Source organism: Lissotriton helveticus, chromosome 10 (assembly GCF_964261635.1).
Source record: "Lissotriton helveticus chromosome 10, aLisHel1.1, whole genome shotgun sequence".
NCBI lineage: Eukaryota > Metazoa > Chordata > Amphibia > Caudata > Salamandridae > Lissotriton > Lissotriton helveticus.
The window spans coordinates 206,365,460-206,387,528 of NC_136071.1; the positions used below are offsets into that span (position 1 = coordinate 206,365,460).

The 22,069-nt window shown below is 40.6% G+C and overlaps 1 protein-coding gene across 1 annotated transcript in view; it reads left to right on the forward strand.

The window, feature by feature from the left end:
* LMTK2 (lemur tyrosine kinase 2) overlaps positions 1–19,163 on the forward strand; it is a 250,906-nt gene extending 231,743 nt beyond the window's left edge. Inside the window, exons 13-14 of the mRNA XM_078665164.1 lie at positions 10,666–10,911; positions 15,070–19,163. Of these exons, the coding sequence (XP_078521290.1) occupies positions 10,666–10,911; positions 15,070–15,098 (275 nt within the window). The 3' untranslated portion in view covers positions 15,099–19,163. The remainder of the gene's footprint in view (positions 1–10,665; positions 10,912–15,069) is intronic.
* The last annotated feature ends 2,906 nt before the right edge of the window (positions 19,164–22,069 follow it).

Here is a 22,069-nt window from a genome sequence, read left to right on the forward strand (position 1 = left end):
GAGACGTGGTTGCCGCGGTGGGTGGGGGGCCAGGTCCCGGGACCCTGCTGCAGCCCTCGGGGTCCGCGGGTGGGGCCCCCGCTCTCGGCAGTGGTGTAAAGGTTGCCAAGCCTGTGAGTCGCCGGTCGCTTCCGTCCACTCCACTCCGCGCCTGCTTGTTTCCCCGGAGTAGCCGGCCTCCGGGGCTGAAGATCTGCTTTGCTATCGCCCACGCGGAGATGGATCGGACGATGTGTGGACCGACCCTGGGGACCGTAATGGCCGCCATCGGGGCTCTTCGCCTGCAAATGGAGGCTGCTCTCCACAATTTGACGGCACGCCTCGAGATTGTTTGTTTGAGACCGGACTCCAGCCTTGTGTTAGACCTGCAGCATACGCTCACCCCCGCGAAGCTTCCTCTACCTCGAGAGGAGAACCCCGAATATGAGCTGAAACTGGTGCCGATTGTGCCCGCACGATTACAGCGGTACGTTACTGGAGCCCCTGAACACCTAGCAAGATCGGCAAAGTCATCGCCCGCACAGGACTCACTTCTTCCTTCTCTTCTGGAGACCTCCACTAATATTTTTTGGATTGACTATCGTGTATCTGATAGACTTCGAGACGTAACCTTTTTGACTCTTTCTGGCTATATTGATCTCCTTTTTCAACAACACTTTGACTCTTTTGCTACTATATTGGTTCTACTGGATGGGGTTTGTGCAATGGATCGTAAGGGCCAGGGCTGACTTTGACTTGAATTCGATACGATGACTTTCTTTTGGCTCAGCTGGGTTGTATCTGTGGGAGTGAGGGCCAGATGGAATTCTTATTGTCTGGGTTTGGTGTGACTGCTATGATCGAAAAGGGATTTGCTGTGTCTGTGGTGCCAGGGGCCTGGGCGGGACGGTCTTTTCTCTGTCCGTGGCTCCCCTATTGGTTTGCTTATTAGTCTGTTATAACTTGCTTAATACCGCGGTAGGGGATGTCTGCTTTTGGCGGGGGGGAGGGGAGTCCGGGAGCCCGTATCGTCTTGTAATACATCTCCTCCTCCATCTTTTCCCTTCCCTGGGGTGTAGTTTAGGGGGCGACAGGCACGCTGCTAGTGGGGTTAGGTCGTAGCCATCCGCAGGGGTGCAGGGTGGGGGGTTGAGGTTTTTTTTTTTTTTTTTTTTTTTTCCTTTATTTTGTTCTATGACCTTTCTATTTCCCTTTTCCCTTCTTCACAAGAGATGTGGCATCTTCTCCTGCTCTTTTTGTCTCTCATATCCGGGCGTCGAATGTCCAATCTGCATATCCTGTATCCCTGGTGGGCGGGTTCTGATAAGGTTTGCTTATGGTTATCTGTATCGTATTGTTTTGCCTCAGCTCTAAGCTGGTATTGATATTTTTCAGATGCCTTTAATTGTACTGTATTTCCTCAATTCATTCGCCCGATCACCGCTGTAATATGTACCACCAAATGACACCCGATATGTACATTTTTACTCTTGTGTTATAATCAATAAAAATATATAAAAAAAAAAAAATCAGTTTTACAATGCAGTGGTGGTCCTTTTATAAGCCTCAGAAAGATGAAAGACATTTCCTACCACAATGATATTCGAACATATGACCTTCAGGTCACTATGGTCTTTGGCGGGGGAGCATTGACTATCTGACTTGTTTTCTTTTGAAGTTAACATTATTCCATTTAAAGAAACCACCCCCACTTCCCTGATTCAGAAAATATCCATCAGGGGGCAGTCAACATACATTCTATATCTCTGGAAATGATTGAGAAGACTGAAGATACATCAGGCAATACCCCTCTCTGTGCTCCATTTATACCAAAGCTTCTTCTGTTTATGTCCTTTGAAAAATTGTCACATGGGTTAGAGATGGAGAGCACTGGCTAGATGAGGATGTACTGCATAAGAGTAAAAAAAGAAAAACTGTATTCTAACCTCTCTCCCTGTAGTCATTTGCACCCCCCATTCAACCCACTTTTGACTAGTACAGTCAAATCCGCACTACTAGTTGGTAGATGTAAGGCACATACATGTCACTGGCATGGGGTTGGGAGGGAGACACTGGATTCAGTGAAGTTGCTAGTTTGAAACAAGGCTTCACACCACACTGACAAAGCCCAAGGAATCAGAAAAGCACAGAGCATGCCTTTTTTTCTCCCTGGCGTGCGTTCCCTTGCAGTTTAGGCTGATTATTCATTTTGTAGAGGAGATCAGCCTGATATGCCTAAAGCTAGTCGTCGGTTATAAGGGAAAAGTGAGTACAGAAGAATTATGGGACACGGCACAGACTCTTTATGCCTAGTAGCTTGAAATGTAAAATTGCAAGCAATCAACTCATAGTTTTCTTTCGGCATATTCTTGAGTTCAAAATATTTTCTAGATTTACATATTTAAAGCTTATCAAAGAAACCTATGCTTCCTGTATAACTCTTCCCTTTAAATAAAACCTTTAAATGGTTTAAATGCTTAAAATGCAGCTTAGTATTTTCTTTATCTGTTTTCTTTTAGTAAGCCCTTCTCTAAAGAAATGACTAATTGTTGGGTGCAGACCGAGAAGGGACCAGAGAGATGTGTCCTCTTTCAACTTTGGCACTTGTTCTCCGTCAGCTATTTTTGACCCCCTCCAGCAGCAACGGGTCACACAGCCATACAGAGGTTAACCTTGGAAGGGGCACCCTTTGAACTGATATCAGTCCTTCAATTGCTCTTGTTAACCTCTAAAACCACAAACAAAGATGCTTCCTATTCCTATGGTTGGGCACGACAATGGCTGCCAACACTAGTGCCTGCTGAAGGAGGGTGGTGCCCCGTAAACGGATTAGGCAAGGGAGGGCTTTTACACCCTTAGGTGGCATGCTGTCCTTGTACTGGATATCCACAGTCCTGCAGCTGAATGAAAAAGTTGAGTAAGTGGGCATGACAATGGGGTCATTGTCAGCATGGAGCTCGCCTGAAGCCGCTGTCCCAGGCAGGGCTGCAAGTTACCGAAAACCTGGGTGATTGATACTTGCTAGCTTTGGGACCCCCCTCTCAACCACCACCCCCCTCTTCCCCAGTATCCAAGAGTCTGCTAAGAGTGATGCCATAGTTGAAATGCAGGATTTATAGTGAACAGCATTAAAGCCTTAAAGTCCTGGAGGAAAGCGAGCAAAGAGCGACGTATTGGTGACTGTTGGCCAGGACAACAGACAACGGTGCTGGTCATTCACTCAAGTTTGAGAGGAAGGTCCAGCCAAGGACCTGCAATGGGAAAATGCTTGGGGAGCCATCAATAACTTCGCCAGGGGCCTGCACACATCACCTCAGGCTTTGTTTAAAAGTCGTCGGGCAATGTGCAATGGGGTGCAAAATTCAGAACTTTTGAGTAGTGGGAACTTTGGACACGTTTTTGACAAGGGCTGAATCAGTATTAACACATGAAATACAGCTCACTGAAAAAAGGCTTTCTTTGGGCACCTATGCAGGGAAAAAAAGATCATCCCTGGGGCTATAACTTTGGCCAAATCTCCCCAGACCACTTAAGCTTGCATGCTCTAGTCGCAAGTCCGGTTAGTGAGCTAGTTGATGGCTCAGCTTCCAAATCGGGGGTATTGGAGGTGGACCACCTAGGCACTTTAGAACTTACCAAAAATCCGAGATTGAGCTTACCCAAGGACCTGCTGGTTACTTCACTTGGGGAGAAAACAGATTTGCTTGCACCCCCTGTTTCAACTTTAGCACACACCTTAACTACGACATGCGTAGCTCAAGATGACCCTGCTACTAGATCCAAAAGAGTTGCTAGGGAAAGGGAAAGTGTGGCATGCTCCTCTAAATCCAGGTTAGGAGGGGATGGTGAGGGTGGGAATGGTGAGCCGCCTGCAAAACGCACAAGGGGGAGTGTGGCATTGAGGAACAAGGCCAAAGCCAGACTTAAACATCAAGCTTTAGGGACATGCGAAAATCACTCCCCAAAATCCAATGGTGGTACGCCTCTTTTTTCAAACACTGACCCCCACACCACTGTGGATCTTGGAAGTGATCCAGACCAATGGAAATTTTTGGAGACTTTAATATCTGCTCTCTTAGCGCCTTTTTGTAAGTAAATTAGAGGCGATTTAAGGTAAGCTGTCACATCTCTTAAAATCTAGTAATGAGCCAATTAATCAGGAGGCATGCGGGTGTAAATGTGTGGCATGAGGGGCAGCTAACGTACCCGTGGCCCCGTTAATGCCAGAAGCCATCGACCCTGTGGGGGGTAACAACAGGGAATTGGCCTGCAGAGCAGGAATTGAGCTCACTGGTGATGCGAGTCCCGCTATGCCCCGACCAGTATGTATGACATCGGGCCCCGGGGGAAACACCGCATATCTGGGCCTGGGAGGTTTGGGGATAGGTGGTAGGGTTAATTCCTTTTGACCAGCTGATCAGATCCAGCCCCATCCCATGGGCCCTTCGAGACCACTATCTACTGACCAGGCCAAGTCTACTAGAGGGCTAGTAATCATCATAGAGATACTCCCACTGTGCTGAAGGCCGTGAATACTATGTGCTCTGGAGATGTGCTAGATCTGCCCCCGGCTGCATGTCCTTATGTTTTGGTTCTGGCCGGTGTTCCACCACTTAGACCAGACCAAATTGAATCTTGGACCCAACTGCGCAATAAAAACGTAGACTGGTTGTCTAAACATAAAGGTTTTAGGGTACCTGTGACCAACAATATCATCATGATACACAGAGATCGGTGGGTGGGATGTTCACTAAAGAACTTTGAGGGGGATTGTGTGGTCATTAATTTTCTAAATCCTGCGGTTGTACAGACTATTCTAAGGGTACAGGATCCGTGCCCTATGTTTGCTACCTCCATCTGGGCTTTGCCACTGGGTTATTTTTATAAGCCTTCTGTGAGAACCTTGACGGTTCCCTCCATCCCCTTGTCCTACAGGTTTCAGGCACTTTCTGGTTTAGACGCTCAAGATTGACTACCTGTTAGCAACGCAGTACCCGTTGTATTAGACAATTTGGTGGAAAGGGATTTGAAGAGGAATGTTTTCAGCTTTTTCCTAAAAGGGAAATGTTCCCTACATACTCTGATTTCCTACTCCCTAAGGAAATCAGAGTATGTAGGGAACATTTCCCTTTTAGGAAAAAGCTGAAAACATTCCTCTTCAAATCCCTAACTGACTGATCTCCTGCCTAGTTTATTAAAATGTTGACGAGTCTTTTCTGTTCTTTGGTTGTGCCAAAGGCGCGGAGATATTCCTTCGGGAATCGATTCATAGCGCCATACAAACCTGGAAATAAATAAATAAATGATGTAATAGATGTTCCCATGGTTAGTCTATCGAATTTTAACCCGCCTTGTCCCTTGAACTACCAGACTTCATCAGTTGGTATAATAAAATCCACTTCTATCTTAACAATAACCGATGGAGACATAATGAAAGTTTTAACATGGAATATTGCGGGTCTAAGGGCAAAAAATGGTGACGCCAGTTGGGAATCTTTTATCCCTTAAGGAAATGTGGTAGGGTAATGAAACCTACTATTTGGATGGGTTTACATCTTTTTGTAAACTCGCTACACCATCCAGCATGGGTAGAGCAAGGGGGGCTACTATTGATGATCAACCTTAAGTTGTCTTACAGAGTAACGTTGATTGAATCATGTTCTCCCCATATCCTAGTAGTAGAGCTGACAGGGAAGAATCTGCCCGCTCTTCTAGTGGTTTATTTTTATAATCCTTTCACTAGAACTGACGAGTTAGAGCATCTTAGAGCTCTCACGTTTTTTTGGCCAATTATGGTGACAGTACTGAAACACACTATGACACATTAGTCCTGGGTGATTTTAATATTCACGCTTGCCCTACCAATTGTTTAGAAAGGTTGGAGGAGAGGATCATGGCCCTCCGGAGCTAACCCACTTTGAACATACCTCGTCAGGCACTTTTTTAGAACGTATTTTATCTACCCATAACTTGATTAGCCCTGTGCAGTCGGACAGGATAGCTCCTATACTTACATATGTTGGTCAAGCCCTCACAGTATAATTGATTATATTCTGGTCTCCTCTTCATTGATTTCGACAATAGGCACATTAACTGCAACAAAAAACTGTCTTAGTTTTCACAATCCACTAATATTGGACCTTAATATACATGCTGTAAATAATGGTAGGACCATGACCCAACTTACTAATGCTAATATTGCGCCTATAGATCAAGCCTGCAGAATGAGGTGGGATCGGATTACCCCTGACAGTTTTATTGACAGTCTAATTACCAGCTGTGCGCAGGAGTTTGGGATCTGTTCAGACCAGGACTCCCAACCACTATTGGTCCTTGATGCCTTTGACCGAATCGCAAAGCAGGTTGCCTTGAACTTAACTGTATCCTGTAGACCAAGGCCTGCTAAATTTAAAAAAATGGTTTGACGAAACCTGTATGAATACCCATAAGGAACTCATGCAGGAACTTAAGCAAAAACCTAGGGTAGCGTTACGGGTTAAAAATGCAAGGAGGGGATACAAACCTGCAGTGGAAAGTCGGAAAAGGCAATTAAGGGAGATGGCGTGGGAGGAGCTTAGCCAGGCCAGTGTGCTGGCCAACAGCTCTAGATTCTGGTGTGTTGTAAATAGTCCATTGTTTGACGATTCACCAAACTCTAGTAAAGACTGTGTAGTTCCTGCTGAGAGGTGGGTGCAACACTTTAGGAAAGTGTACAGCGACGTGACCCCCGGGACTCCCGCAGGGACATTAGTCAGTGATTGCATATGCCACCCTCTTGTTTTTACCATTGATGAAGTTACTAAAGCGATCACATCAACCTTAGGAGGGAAAGCTCCAAGTCTCGACGGAGTACCGGCTGACCTTTATAAGACAGATCCTAAGCTATGGGCCAAGATCTTAACCCATGTTTTTAATGCAGCCTGCCTGTCCGGTTTTCCTCTGTCCTGGGCCAAGGCGGGTTTTTTACCGATCTTTAAGAAGGGAGAAAGGGACGATCCGGCTTGTTATAGGCCTATTTCGCTCCTCGACTCCGTGGCCAAAATTATGAGGAAAGTTGTCCTGGCACGACTAACAAAGTGGCTCGATCAAGCAAGTATAGTTTCCGATCTCCAGTATGGTTTTAGGCAAGAGAAAGGTACGCTGGACCAATGCCTTAATCTCCATTTGGTGATAGGGAAGTATACAGTTGCAAAGCGCGGAGACCTCCATCTGGCCTTTATGGATCTAACCTCGGCTTTTGACCTTGTTAACAGATCAAAACTCTGGGTGATCCTCCAAGATACAGGGCTAGATGTTGATTTCATTTCATTTCTGGCAGCCATCCATGAAAACACAACAGCGGCTGTGCGCTTTAACGAAGATGGTAGCCTGACTGATTCATGGGCAGTTAAAAGAGGGGTCCGGCAGGGGTGCATTTTGGCCCCCTTTCTGTTCACCCTCTATATTAATAAATTAAGGGATTCTCTTATTCCTTGCTGTAAAGATATCCTTAGAGCCGGCACCAAAATTATTCCCGCACGTTTGTATGCTGACGACGCGGTGTTGGTGGCGAGGACTGCAAGGGGGCTGCAAACACTTTTAAATAGTTTTATAGATTCTATGGAGTCATTGGATCTCATTACTAATTTTAAAAAGTCACATGCTATGTCCATAGGCTTGAGGACGGCAGCGAAGATAAAATTCTATTGTAAGGGACTAGAGTTAGTAAAAGTCCCCGCTTTTCCATATCTAGGGGTACTTTTTGATGACCGGTGCTCATGGAGCACACAGCGTGCACACAAAAAGAACGTATTAACTAGAGCATCGGGGGCCACTTTCGACTTTGCAAAAAGAATAGGATCAAAACCACTCCCGGCACTTACGAAGATCTATAATGCCAAGTGTCTACCTATGGCAACCTATGGGAGCGACATCCTGGGTTACACAGATGCCAGAGAAATCCAGGGGGCCGAAAACACTTTTTTTGCGTAGGCTGCTTTTGGTCCCTGCTTCCATGCCAACTTTTAGCATCCACGAGGAATTAGGAGCAGGTTTTATTTCTGATCAGATTGCGGTTGCCCCTTTATTGCGTTGGCTGAGAATTTGGGCACAACCTACTCCAAATCTTAACCAATTGATCATTCAAGATTGTCTCACCCTGGATAAGGTTTTAGACATTCCATGGATTAGCTCTATTAAGGACCAGATGGAAATGCTTGGCTGCCTAGATTTATTTTTGACCCCCACAGCATTGAGTAAACTGGCTGTCAAGCAGCAGTTCTTAAAAAGACGAAGGGTATTAAGGGAGGAGAATGAATTGAAAAAACCCATGGTGAGAAGATTTGCTATCCTGCGCGTGGGACGACAAATGCAACCATATTTATCTTATATAAACGAACCGTACCATCTCTTTGTTCTGACAAGATTCAGGCTCAACATGGTTCCCTGGCTCCGTGCTTTTCCTAAAGGATACTTCAAAGAAGGAACATTAAGTCCTTGTCCTTGTGATAATTTCTCGGACCAGAACACTCTTCACACAATATTTTTCTGTGCATATTACAATCAACTGCGCAGAAAATGTATAATTCCTTTGCTTAGAGGTTGTAACTTCGAACAAGTTAGGCCGGCGCTGGTATACTTACAAACGCTAGCGTCACCCATGATCTGTTTTGGGGTAGCAACTTTTCTAATAGGAGCAATCAGGCATAGGAACAGGTCACTTATGAGCTCCCCTGTGGATACGGCAATGAATCAAGTTATTTAAATTTTACTTTTTGGCTTTTACATGTAAAGATGGTTAAGTCTGAGCTGAGCTAATAGTTTTAGCTTACTTATTTATTTACTCCCAGGCCTAATTATGTGTTGGTGTGCTGTATTGTCATTTTTGTGGTTATCTTCCCTGTTATGGTTTTGAAAAGTGTCCCCATTCTTGTATGTATTGTTGTACCATATGATGAAGTGTATTTTATTCTATTGTTCCCTATAGGAGGGGTAGTCTATGAACACTGAGTGGAGCTGGTCTCTATGAAGATTATTAACTGTTTTATGGTTTTTTACTCTCTATGTCTGATACACGGACACAAGACGGGGGATCTTAACTGATTTTATATATATGTATTTTATGAATGTAGATTTGATCTGTCCTGTTTTGTTATTTGCACTTTGATGGCTTTAATCAGCCGAATAGAGTTAATTCGGTCTGACAAAAAAAAGAATTGCCCAGTGGTATAAGAGGTTTTGCAATGGCCCACAACACCCTTACTAACTGTTCATGCATTGGCAATTGGCTTATTGTACTTTAACTGTGTTTGTGCGTGAGACTTGCTCACTTAGGGATATGCTACTTTCTTGGCATGTGCTGGAGAATGTTTTTCTCCCCTTAGCCCTGGAAAATGAGCGGTCTAGAGAGCACAGTTCATTGGACAGTCAGCTTAAACTACAGGTTGAATTCTCTGGAAATGTTACATCACGGTAGTTAATTTTCACAGGCTTGGTGGTAGGGGATGACATGCTTCTACAGCATTTGTGCAGATAGTTGTGAAAGGTACACATTTATAACAGATTGTTTTTAGTTTCAGTTTCAGTTGTTTGCTTAGGAGTAATAATAAATTACAGTTAATATGTGTTGCCATTCAGTCAGTAATTCTAAGGCATAATTACTAGTGCTAAGAACGAGGCTCATTACACCTGCAGAAACCATCAAAAGATTAGAACTCTAAATGCTGGATTCCCAAAGGCTCACCTGGAAATAAATGTCCAGGAGCTCTTTAAAGATATTTAAGATTCCATAGATGACTGATGTCCTCCTCGACAGAACACTCAACATTCCAATTTAAGAACCAGCTTTCACCAGACATTCTGACCTTGGCACACTTTTATTATTAAAAATGAAAAAGTGGAAATCACAAAATTAGTAATTCCAATTCGAAAGGGACACCCTAACAATCAATTAGGACCTCAGTGCTAGCTAAAAGGTAAAACCTACACTAATATTTAGCTTTCCTCAGAAAAGAGAAGTTTCCTTTGAGGTGGGCTTCCTTTCCTGCTATTCATTTGCTGAAACTGCTTAGGACATCAAAAGAACCTACCACCGATGGGGAAAAAGTGCACCAGGCAAGATCTGAAAGGAATCCGAAGCAACAAGAGGAGTTTACACACATCCAGAAAGCTTTTTGGGAGACTTATTTCCTGACTGCTGAGAAGCTTTATTGAGCAAAAAGTTGACCATAAAACACGAACTGAATAAGTAAAAGACATCCACTTCCCTAGAACCTGATACATCTGCTGATTTAAAAGACATGCTTAGTTAAAAACCCAGTGGCCAAGTTACTTTATGTGATGCTTTTACAAGGTATTCAGCTCTCTTGTTGTTTGGCCAACTCACCAACGTATTATGTCAACAAACGGGTCCTGTTCCAGACATAATGATGGGATACACTCTGGCCGTAGCGGGCACCGGGCGTTTCCCCGGTTGGCCGCCAGGGTGGGGGCAGGTTTTAGACCCCTGGGGGGGCGCTTTTGTTACGGGGGGCAGTATATCTGTCCTCAGCAACAAAAGCGGCACAAAGCAGAGTTGGGTTAATAGTTTCAAAGTCAGTGCGATTCTTTGCTGTTATGTTCATACGTATTATCTAAAGTGACAGGCTGCAGTTCGAGCCTCAGCATTTTTATTTTGTTAATTGTATTTGATGTTTATTTCTATTTCAGGAGGAGGGTTTGAGTGGGATGATGACTTCTCTTCCCCACAGCCATCGTTTCTTTCTAAAACAGCCAACACCCTGATTAATAGCAAGCATTCATTTCAAGCATCCAAGTATTTCTCTCCTCCGCCACCTCCCAGGAGTCCGGAAAAAAGCTGGACACACGCCTCCCCATATTCTCGGTTCTCCATCTCTCCTGCAAACATAGCGAGCTTTTCAATAACACATCTTACAGATTCAGACATTGAACAAGGTGAGTGTTGCTCTTTTTGCCTACTTAATTATTTTGGATTCCATCTAAACATAACTATTTGGCGCACTCTAGCTCTTGAACATTTACAGTGGTGTGTAGCAAAGATGGTAGCAAGAGAGTTGTTTAGTAGGAAGACTGATTACACTTAGAACATTTTGAGAAGATCAAACATTTACATCTACAAGTATTTTTTATCAGATTTTAAGTATTAAAGCAGTTAGCCTAACACAGAAAACAGTGAAGTGTTTTAGAAGTAAAACAAGTCAATATAACTTGGAAAATAAAATGGCTACGATTAATCACAGTGTGGTAGTATTATTAAAGAAAAGAGACCACATTGTCCTTCAGGCTAGACATCCGCAAGAATTTTATCTGGGTTTTGTTACTGTAGGAAACAAGACTTACAGGAGAACGGATATCTGCAGGAAGAGAGATCCATGCATTTGGGGTAGCCCCTAGGCTTGTTTTAAGGTTTTAGCTTGCTTCACCTTTGCAAGTGATGGAAGTCTTTCAGAAAGTTTCTGCGCACAAAGGTTTGTTGACTGGGATGATTATAAAATATAGGCTTAAAATATTTTGCCTTATATGAAATACTGCACAGTTTAAATTTGAGACCAGTGTGGGGTGACAACGAGCAACACGTGTGTAGTAACTATTCCTATTCCAAGTTCACCCTCCAAGCTAGCCGTCACTCCCAAATGTAGAATAACTTCTTGGACGCTACAGTTGAGTTAAGAAAGCAAAAGAGAAAGGCTTAATTTTTATAGCAAGTGTAATTGGTAATCTACGGATTTAGAGTACACTAAGAATTTATTAGGGTCCACAGTTAATCTCCAGGATTTGACATGGGAGAAGGGGATGGCGGAGTTAAGAAGATTGAGCAGCCAATTCTGGATTTTTAATGGAGGTTCTTCTAAGGATTTGGAAAGACAAAAAAAATGTCTAATGCGTAATTTTTCAAATGGCAGACTTTGGAGTTGGAGGGGCTTTTTGGTTAGGGCACAGTGGCATCCTCAAATTGAACAGAGAATTCTAGCTTGATTAAGAGTACGCCCTTTGCCAATCTAAATGAAACAGATGCATAATAGGGCAGTGCTAGAGATCTGCTGGATTCATTTTGAATGCATTGCTATATCCATGACAGGAAGGAGATGACCCATTCAGATCTTTCTCATGGGTCTCAACCACTGTAACCGACAGGTTAGACCAGAGAGTTACATGCCAGACCATATCAAAAGCCTCTCAAAGGTCTAAAAGTACTGCTAAACTAGAGTAATAATTGTTACAGAGTTGCATTTTTCTTTGAAGTCTCGCAGGCAGGTGTGAAGTAAAAGGTTTTTTAAAATTAATTTTTTACTTTTTATGCCATTTATGGAGCGTGGAATACTTGATGCATATTTGTTTTCCTACTGTTTTGATGGTATTAAAATATGGCTCTTGACTGGTGGAGTAAGTAGTTGCTTTCATTTTATTCTTTAAATATGACCATTTGGCATTAAAGATCAGTGCCTGTTGTGTTTTTCTCCGGTCTTTTCAAGATTTCAGATTGGCTTGAGATCAGGATTTGGGCTCTCTAGATTGTGTGAGTTGTGTACTTATCTTGCGGTCCATACGTTTTTCTTATGAAAGGTTTGTGAGCTTTTTGTTCATTTGTACGGAAGAGCAAGATTAGTTTTATACATACAAAGTACAGTGAGTGATAGTAACTTATTGTTGGTTGACGTCATGTAGGAGTTCCCATTATATATTTTGCATTTCCGTTTTGTATATAACTTTGGTAAAATCTGATGAATCCGCTCAAAACTTTCCAAAAAATGGAAATCTGGGTTATGTTGGATGTCTGGTTTCGTTTAGATCAGTCAGCCTGGTTTCCATTTTAAGTACTGAACGGGTTAGCACCAACGTCAAAGTAGAGCATTACTCGGAGAATGGGCTTTGTCTGGTTTGGTGTAAATCCATTGGTGTAAATCTATTACATTTGCCTATAACTTTCATGCTATTTGATCATTTTGCATAAACTCTGGCATACATTCAGCATGTTCAGCTTTTCTTGCTATTTGTAAATGTGTGCAGTTCCATCAAGGCTGGGCTTAATTAGACAGGGGGTTGGGAAGACCAAAAATAAAATAATTGCTAATAACTTTAGAAAATATTTAACATGCTTAGTCTTTCTTCTGTGGGTATGGCAGAGGGTGGGGTACAGTTAAAAAGGGAGGGGCATAATCGTTTTCATGTGCTACTAACTGGTGGCTTTATAGTAAAATCGAATTTAGGACACTTTTAGCAAGTTGAACCAGTGCAGCAGTCGCCAGTTTCATTCAGATCTAATATGGGGCAGGCATTATTAAAGGGGGGGTCAAAATCATTGATGTGCTAATAACCTTGCAGCTATTTCATGGGTCTATGTGAGAGTAAGCATGCACATATACTTTTCCTCTGAAATGTTGAGGTTCATGCAAATCCAAAAGGAGGTGGGGGGGTGTTAGTTTTCAGAATGAATGAATGCTTATGACATTTTGCTGGGGAAGCCAAGTACTGGGATTTCTGGTTTCCGTATCTGAGAAGAGCAGAATTACAGGGAAGAATGGAAGTCAAGAAATTAGCAATTTTCTGTGTATTATTATTATTATTATTATTATTATTATTATTATGGTTCCATTTCATAGTGCTTCAAGGAATTTTGCAGACATTTGCCTTGTTTAACTTCTAGTATTTTAACTTTAATGCAAATCTGAAATTCACATAAAAAAAATAACAATTAATGATGAGTATGGTTACAATATAAACCATAACTCACCCCCAAAGGGTTATGGGCATGAAACCATGGGAAGCACCAATCTCATTAACAAGATCAGCATTTTCAGTAGATCTGCAAACCTATGGGAGTCGAGGCACCCACTTGATAAACTGCTTCCAGCGAAGTCTTGGGGAACGGGTTTTTAGGCTTTGTCCGTTTTTGTCTTTATGCTTCAGTTTCTCTATAATGTTAGGACTAGAGCGATTATAGGATATACCTGGGGATCAAGCTTAATTTGGGCCCCTTATTTAGAAATCTACCGGATGGACCTACGCATAAGGGATTGAGGGGAGGTGGGAACTGTTATACTTGATGTATGCTTTGTTACAAAGTAATAAAAATTTGTTATTAAAAAAAAAAAATGTAAGGACTAGAGCGATGGTTCACATGTTCTCAAACTGGGTCATGCTTCTAAAGTTGAGGGTGAAATGAAAGTTCTGCTATCCTTCCCTGCATGTGGTAGCTGCTTCACCCTCCCTATTAACAATAAAGCTTAACACTATACACAAATCTTATGTTAGCAAATAAAGAGAGAGATGCATATCATGTCAAGAGAACACTACCCTTATTGTTAGTCGTGTTTGTTCGATTGATGATGGCAAGATCCTGAGATCTTCCCCATGTTCAATTCATTCCAAAATTGGTGGTCTCTATCATAAATTCGAGAGATTTCATTTAACTATATGGGATTGGATTGCTAGGACTAAGGAGCTAGGGCAGATTTTGTAAGCCACCCATGATGTGCTGCATTTAATACTAATTACTAGCTATTGTTGGACTGGTTGAAATAAGCCGTGAAGAGTAGGGGTTTGTCTTGACCTGTCTAGCAGTAAGAGCTGGTAAATAAAAAATTAATTTCTAGAGCTGTGGCAGGGAAAATACAGCAGAGGACATAGAACAATGTTTCAAAATAGAAATACAAATATAAATTCTTTATCAAACTGATAAAAATAAGAGGAGGTTGAACAATGAATGTGAAAAGTTGTATTTGCACTGGCAATACATTCACTGATAAGCGGTGAGATACCATTCACTGCTTAGTGACTTATTGACAGTTGGTTGTGGTGAAAACATTTTTTTCAACATTCACACTTGATTCTTAATGTGACATTGAGTTAATGTGTGAAGTGACCAGATGTATGGGAGCGTAGCAGGTGTTGAAAGCTGCAGTTTGTTATATTCAACAAATAATTCAAGAGCAAAAATGTAATACAGCAGTACAACTTCTGTGGGTGTCTCAAATTTTGTTTCACTTAATGATGTGCAACATATCACACTGGTATGCATAGTAAATTCTTGGTTATTACTTCAGTGCCTCCGAAATTCTCATATATTTTCAATTTTTTCTTACTCTTTTATAGGAAGCAGTGAAGATGGGGAAAAGGATTAATTACTTTTTGTGCCAGGATTACATATTTTTTGAATTTCAAAAAAGAACTATTCATATATAGCTCACTTGCACAGAAAGCAATGGAATTTACCACAGCGACATGAAGATACTATAGGAAATGTAGCATGGAAGTGAACACTGAAAGATGTCCTGTTGAAATCGATATGTTCAATGAACTTGTTTAATATTCTGTTAAATTCAGTGCAATTTGCTTGTCATTTGAAAATATAAATCAGCAGCTATGCTCCCAAATACTTGAAGTACTAAATCTTCAGATATTTGTTTTTATCAACTGGATGTTTTTTGCTTCGTTTGGGAATGTGTAATAATTTTCTTATTTGTTTTACTTTGTACATGATATACTTGACGTGCTTGTATATGTATTTCCCCACTTCTTTACAACAGGTGGTTGTTTGTTTGAAATGTTTTGTAAAAATAGACATTAGTTTGTAGTTGCATCTGTTGGTACAAAGTGACAAAGCACACTCCACTACGTCATAGTTGTCACTAGTATCTTATCATTGCACTATGAATTTTTGCTTCTTAGCCTGTGTAGATGCCCTGAAATAGTCTTGAAATCAAGACTGGCATACAGTTAAAACTTAATGGCTTATATGTTCTTTATGTGAATTGCAAGTCTGAAAAATTAAAACGGAATCTCACACTACCAGCTGCCGAACACGTAACATACAGTATGCATATAGTTAATAGTAATTATGGGTATGTTTACATGAACAAGAAATCAAGCTGTAAATATAATCCTGTATGTGTATGCCTGGGATTTATTTTCAAATATTTATGAAAGAATTAGACTTGTTTAAAAACTATGATCTGCTAGATTAATTCGGTGTTTAGACAGCAGCATTTGATGTGTGGCATAAATAAGTCTTTATGGTCTTGTGATGTTCATGTGCATGTGTCATTATTTGTGCGCACATGCTTCGGAATTTTGAACAATGAAGGGTCTGCCAATCTTGCAAAAGATTAATATAAAGAAACATGCTTTCCCCAAAAGAATTTGAGACTTGGAACTGTGCTCCAAGCTTTATGTTGAATGAGATTTTACATACAGCACTGCTTGAGATTGATCTTTTAAGGAATGTATGGTGACCCAAAAATCAACCGATCAGATGGTTGTGTGTAGAACAACGTTGTGTTCTTCCAACTTTTGTAACTAAATGTTTTTTTCGTGCATAGACTTTGCCATGCAAGCTTTTTTTTGTTTAGTTTTTAGTTGAATCTGCGCTGTCATAGTCTAGTTTGAAAGAGATTCCACAGCCCCACTTTCTCCAGTAGCTTGTCACTTACGTTGAGCACCGTTTAAGGGCATTGTGGTGTTGAACCTTGTTTATATAAGCTAATTTGAAAACACTAGGAAAACAAATCCCACGGGGAAGCCACCATTTGCTAATTATGTGACTTTTCCTTGTAATACGAATCTTCTAGTAGAGTTTGGGCCATGTTAATTTTGTCTGTAAATCAAGTCTTGTAATCTTACAAGTGGCGTGTTGTGTTGGATCTTTCTCCTTTTTGACCACAAGGCACTTGTAGGCTTAATTTGTTTGTTTGTCTCTTTTATGAAGTGGATAGGGCATTACAATTCATAACCAACCTAGTAGTGTACTTTATTTATATGCACCCTGCATGACTCCTATGTGTCAATAGCATCTTTCTCAGATTTAATTTCCCACTTGTAGAATGTTTCTCTCCTCCTTGGCACACACGTCCATTTTCCAGTAAATGGAATCTGGGCAGCTAAAATGGTTTAATCGTTTGGGTCGATATTTAGTGTGTGCCCGCTTTTTGCAATCCACCCATATGTATGCTGACCTCTATTGTTTCCTTCTTATGATTGTTTTTATAATCGTGATGGCTCTGCTCTTATGTTAACCACTCACCATATTTCTGAATGGCTGCACTGTTCTTTGTAGCCACACCTTACTCCTGGATACTTTCCAACTTGAGCAGGCTTTGAGGTCACCTACCAAATTGTATCGCAGTATTTAGCCTCTGTCTAAAAACCACTGAAAACCTGCTTTTTAGCAAAAATATAAGAGTAGTATGTGTTCCTTTGCTTGTGTGAAATACATGTAGTCCTGTTCCTAGCATTCATGCATTTTCTCACTTATGCCACCATCAAATGAAGCACTAATTCGCACAAATACTGGATTTCACTAGTGAAACCAGACACTAAATGGGTGTGGAATCTGAATCGCTTTTGCACAAACTATAGGTGGTTGACAAATATATTACATGCCTTACACCGTCTTCACCGTCCTGCAAGAGAACGGGAATTCAATTCTTTGGTTTTTAATGGTATTTAGTAATTTGCTGATATATAACAGTTGTATTTATTTGTTGATCATGCGGTTTTATTTCCCTGACCTCATCACCAGCTGAAGTTAAGCCATTTATACATTTAAAAATGTCTGGCTGCAAGTATAATTTATGTAGCTTCAGTTATTAGGAATGCAAGTGCAGTATGGTATGAATGGTGATACGTCAGTCCTAAATTGTTGATTATGTTTCATTGATTGCATGGTTTTGTACTCTGCAGTAATGGATGTACAATTTATCTGCTTAAAATTTCAATGGGAGTGAGGAGGCCAGTAATGGCTCATCTTCCAACTTTTACATTCTTTAAATTAATAGTTTGTCAGTATTCTAAGAAATATGTATTACAAACCAGTTAAACTATTTCAGAGTAAGTTTGCAACAGTAAGCAGACAATAGTGTAATTTTGATTGGACATAAGGAGTTACATTTGAAATACTATCTTAAAACAGCTATACACTAGTTCCAAGCCTATTTTTATTGGGTCAATAAGGATTTTAATTTGGAACAGAACAAAATTGATGTCTGGGCCATTAAAGGCCTTAAGCACAATGTCCTGGAACAAGGTGCAGTGTACATATTAATCCCAGCATCAGCAAAAATATTAAATGTAAAAAGAAAAGGAAAAGGGATTTTGTGTCCCCGGAACGCAATGCAGCCATTTAATGTAAAGTTATCATTTTACCTGACTGTCAGTCAAAGTAGTGCAGCATTATGTGGGTGGGTTAGTCATTTCTATTAAAAAAATGAGGTGTTTGCAATTTCATTAATTGAATATGTGAAGCAGTAAGTGGGATGAACTTTGATTAGAAAAATGTGGTCATATCTTTTTGTGATTGCAATAAATAATATTCACAGTGTACTTGTTTTAGTTTAAGAAGTACTTGTGCACATATTTTGTTAAATTGCACCCATATTTTTGTAAGTATTTGGTTTTAGCTATAAAAACATGTATTGTGAATCTATTATTCAAGGACAATGAATTTACTGCCAAAAATGGCATGTTTTCAATTTTAATACAATTTAGAAAGTGATTTAATTATCTTTTGTAGCCATTTCTGGTTTGAATGGTGAGGTTCTCTTTTTGTTTTATTGTTTTAAAATTGAAATACCAAGTTCTATTCTGTATGGGAGCACAAGTTTAACTATTTTGCTAAAACAAAGTAAATTTCTCCTCCTTTACTTAGTCTTACGTACATAAATTAATTTGTTATGTATAGTTCATGAATTTAAGTGAATATTCTCTGTATATTTAAGATTCGTAAATACTGTATTTGTGTATATGTAAATATACGATATATATATATTATTGCATCAAGACTTTATAAATGTGGTGGAAACAAGTGTTTGTATTACCAGCAACCTGTTAATCAGATGAACTTGAATGATTTGTGAATATTAATTTTTGTTTCATACATTGTTGGAACTTGCACAGTCTTGTAAATGTAACTTAAATGGTACTGATGTATATACAATGATAAATGCTGTATATGCAGAAATGCAATACGATCATGAAGCTTTCCAAATGTAATTTAATACAGATCTACGATTATGACAAAATGTCAAGATAATGGAATTTCAGGTCAAACTATCTTTAAATGGTGTACATTTTTAAATTGTAAAATTTTTACTGTACATTGATTATCATGCATAGTGATTAAAATGCTTGTAATTTAAAAAAAACTATTTAATATTCAAAATTAAAAAGCAAGTCTATATTTGTAAAAATTATTTTCCTGTACATTTTTATTGTATTCTTAAATTTAGATTGTAACCAATTTCAATGGACTCTTTATGCTGAATGTGCTTTGTGAAAGAGTTTGAACAATGGACATAGTTTTCTTAAAGCTATGGAATGTAATAACATTACCTGAAATCTGATTACAGTGTTGATGATAAACTTTATTTAACTTGTTTCATTACTCAAACCGGTGTTTCAGTGCACGGATAGCCCAGCACATACACTCATCTGTTCGAAAAACAGAAGATTCTGCTACACTCTCAAGCATAGAAATTGACTCAAAGCTTCTCTTCATGCAGGAGTTTGCCATATGCCTTCACAATCTAGAATTAAATCGGACATGCTGAATAAATAACTCCACCCCCTTCCCTTTGACCAATGTGAGCCAAACTTGGGCAAAATGCTGTTCACAATTCATCCCTTCTACGTATCTAATTTGGTGCAGATAGACCACAAGGGTCTAAAACTTATTAATGGGCAGAGATATCCAAAACAGATAACTTTTCCATTTAATAAGAGATTTCACAATGGGAGACTTTCATCACGAGCAACTCTCGCTGATTCGAAGTCCACCAAATGTTGAAGTCACTGCGGCTTTTGCATTGTTCAGTGCATTTTCTTGCTTTGGCGAATTCGCATGCAAACATTTTTAAGTTACTAAGAAAATACCAAAGGCATAAATCCCCCAAAAAGTGTAAAAATAATTTGTAGACTTACACCTCAATGTACTTTTACACTTATTTGAAATTACTGAAACAGTTCAAAAAGTATACCTAGAAAGGGCTCGAAATGTGAGGATTTCTCAGTATTCTACTGGGAATGTCATGTGACATTTCTTACAACCTGCTATTTCAACAATACAGAATTGTACTTACTGTACTATTATGAACTGTGGAAATGCAACCCGATGAGCAAACATTTGTTTTCCTTCTTTTTCTCCATGCAGAAGACATATTTCCCAATAGACAAATCCCATTCCTCCTTTCCATCCTTGAGGCAATTTTAATCTTTTCCAGGGTGGGGAAGTATCTGAAGGAGCTTGAAAACCCCCCTCAAACATGCATGTTTGTGGGTGTTCACATACTTACAAGGTTAGGCTCTACCTATTTCGAAACTCCTTACATTGGAGTTACTACTGCAGATTTCTCTATTGTTTTGTTACACCACAGACATTGTGAGCAGTGTACTTGTGCCGAGCTAGCACATGCTTGCTTTTTACATAACAAAGCTTTACAAACATTTAATATCAATAACCTTAGTTATCAAAAATATCAGAATACAAACTATTGCGAAACTCTACAGTGGGGATACATCCCCATAGTCACACAAGTGGTAGTGTGTTTGATAAACACCTATACTATATAAATAACGAATTCTATTGCACAGTTAAACCTCATGGCCATATCCAGCTGACCAATCTGTCCCACATGTTGAATGCTTTCACAGAATGGTCATTCTTGACATGAATGGTTGTATAATTACTGCTTTAACTTCAGCTTGATGAGGAAATCCTATAAATGTTTACACACTTATCAATATACTTACTGAGTCTCTCATTCACATCATATTTCCAACAATCTCAAGTGATGGAAGAAATGGGAGATAAGTATGTGACACCTTGCTATGCACGGCCAAATGACATTGTGCACGGGACATGCCCTTTAAACATGCTTCTACTTTCAAAATGTCTGGCGGGCTATGAGCTCTCCCTCGATAATTGCCTGCCTTCAGTCCACATTTTATCACTGTGATCTTCCTATGTTCAAGGCATGTGTGGCCGTAGCTACACATGCTTTGCATACTCCTGCCATTTAGTATTGGGTCTGGATGTGTGCAAGTTGTTTTTCTTCAAAGAAGTCTTTTGAGCCCAAGGTAGAGTGACTCCTCCCCTTGATGATAATGCGCATGGGCATTGACTCCATTGTTAGATTGTTTTCTTTCTGCCGTCAGGTTTGGACATGTGCGCCTGCGCACCTCATCGAGTCTGCTAAGGGTGCTCTGTTCAGTTTGTGCTCACCCTCGTCTGTATTGTTTTTGATCACGTATTCCATCTTGCGTATCGAGAAATAGAATAAGTTCTCGCTCGACAAATTGGCGCGCCTCCACCGCGGTGTATCAAGGGCCTCGCCCATCGGAGCCTCCATTTTCAATGTACTTCAGGTTCACCAGAGGATGGCCTTTTTGTTTCTGTCCGAACTGCCAAGCAAAATACCCCCGGACTGACCTTGATCAGGTCTGTTACCTGTATTTGTCACCGGAACACAGGAAGTAGATTTGCAAGGCCTGTCGATCTTTCCGCTCCAAAAAAGACTCTTAGGGACTGTCAGGCACGTCAACACGCGATACAACAAAGCAGTTTCAAAGACACACTCGGCATCAAGATGTCGAGCAGGAGAAACTCTTTGGATCATCTGTCGCAGAGATAAGGCGTTCTTCGTTGAGGGCAGTTTTGGCTCAGACCTTGAGCTTGAAATGGAGATTCAGGACGTTTTGCCGGTTCAACAATTCGTAAGTATGGTATGCCCTGTTCCGCAGCTCTGTCTCAGACAACCTAAGAGGCAATAAGTCCCTACTGAACAAAAAGCCCTCAGACCACCACTGCCTTCAGGCCATGATCGGTACCCAAAGACTGATTCAAACACCTCGCCCTTGGATCAGGCACCGTAACACCAGCCAAAGCCATCCACATCGTCCACCTCATGCGGAGTCGACCTTCAGTACCGAGCAGACCAGCCCCATCTTTGGCACTGACTGGACCATTGATGCCAAAACAGAAACACTCCTCTACTTCAAAACTGGCTCCGAAATCTGATTCTGGCTAGCCTTTGTAATGTGTTCTCCACAAGGTTCAAGATAAACTGGTGCTTGTCAAAAGAAAATACACATCCAGCCCCAT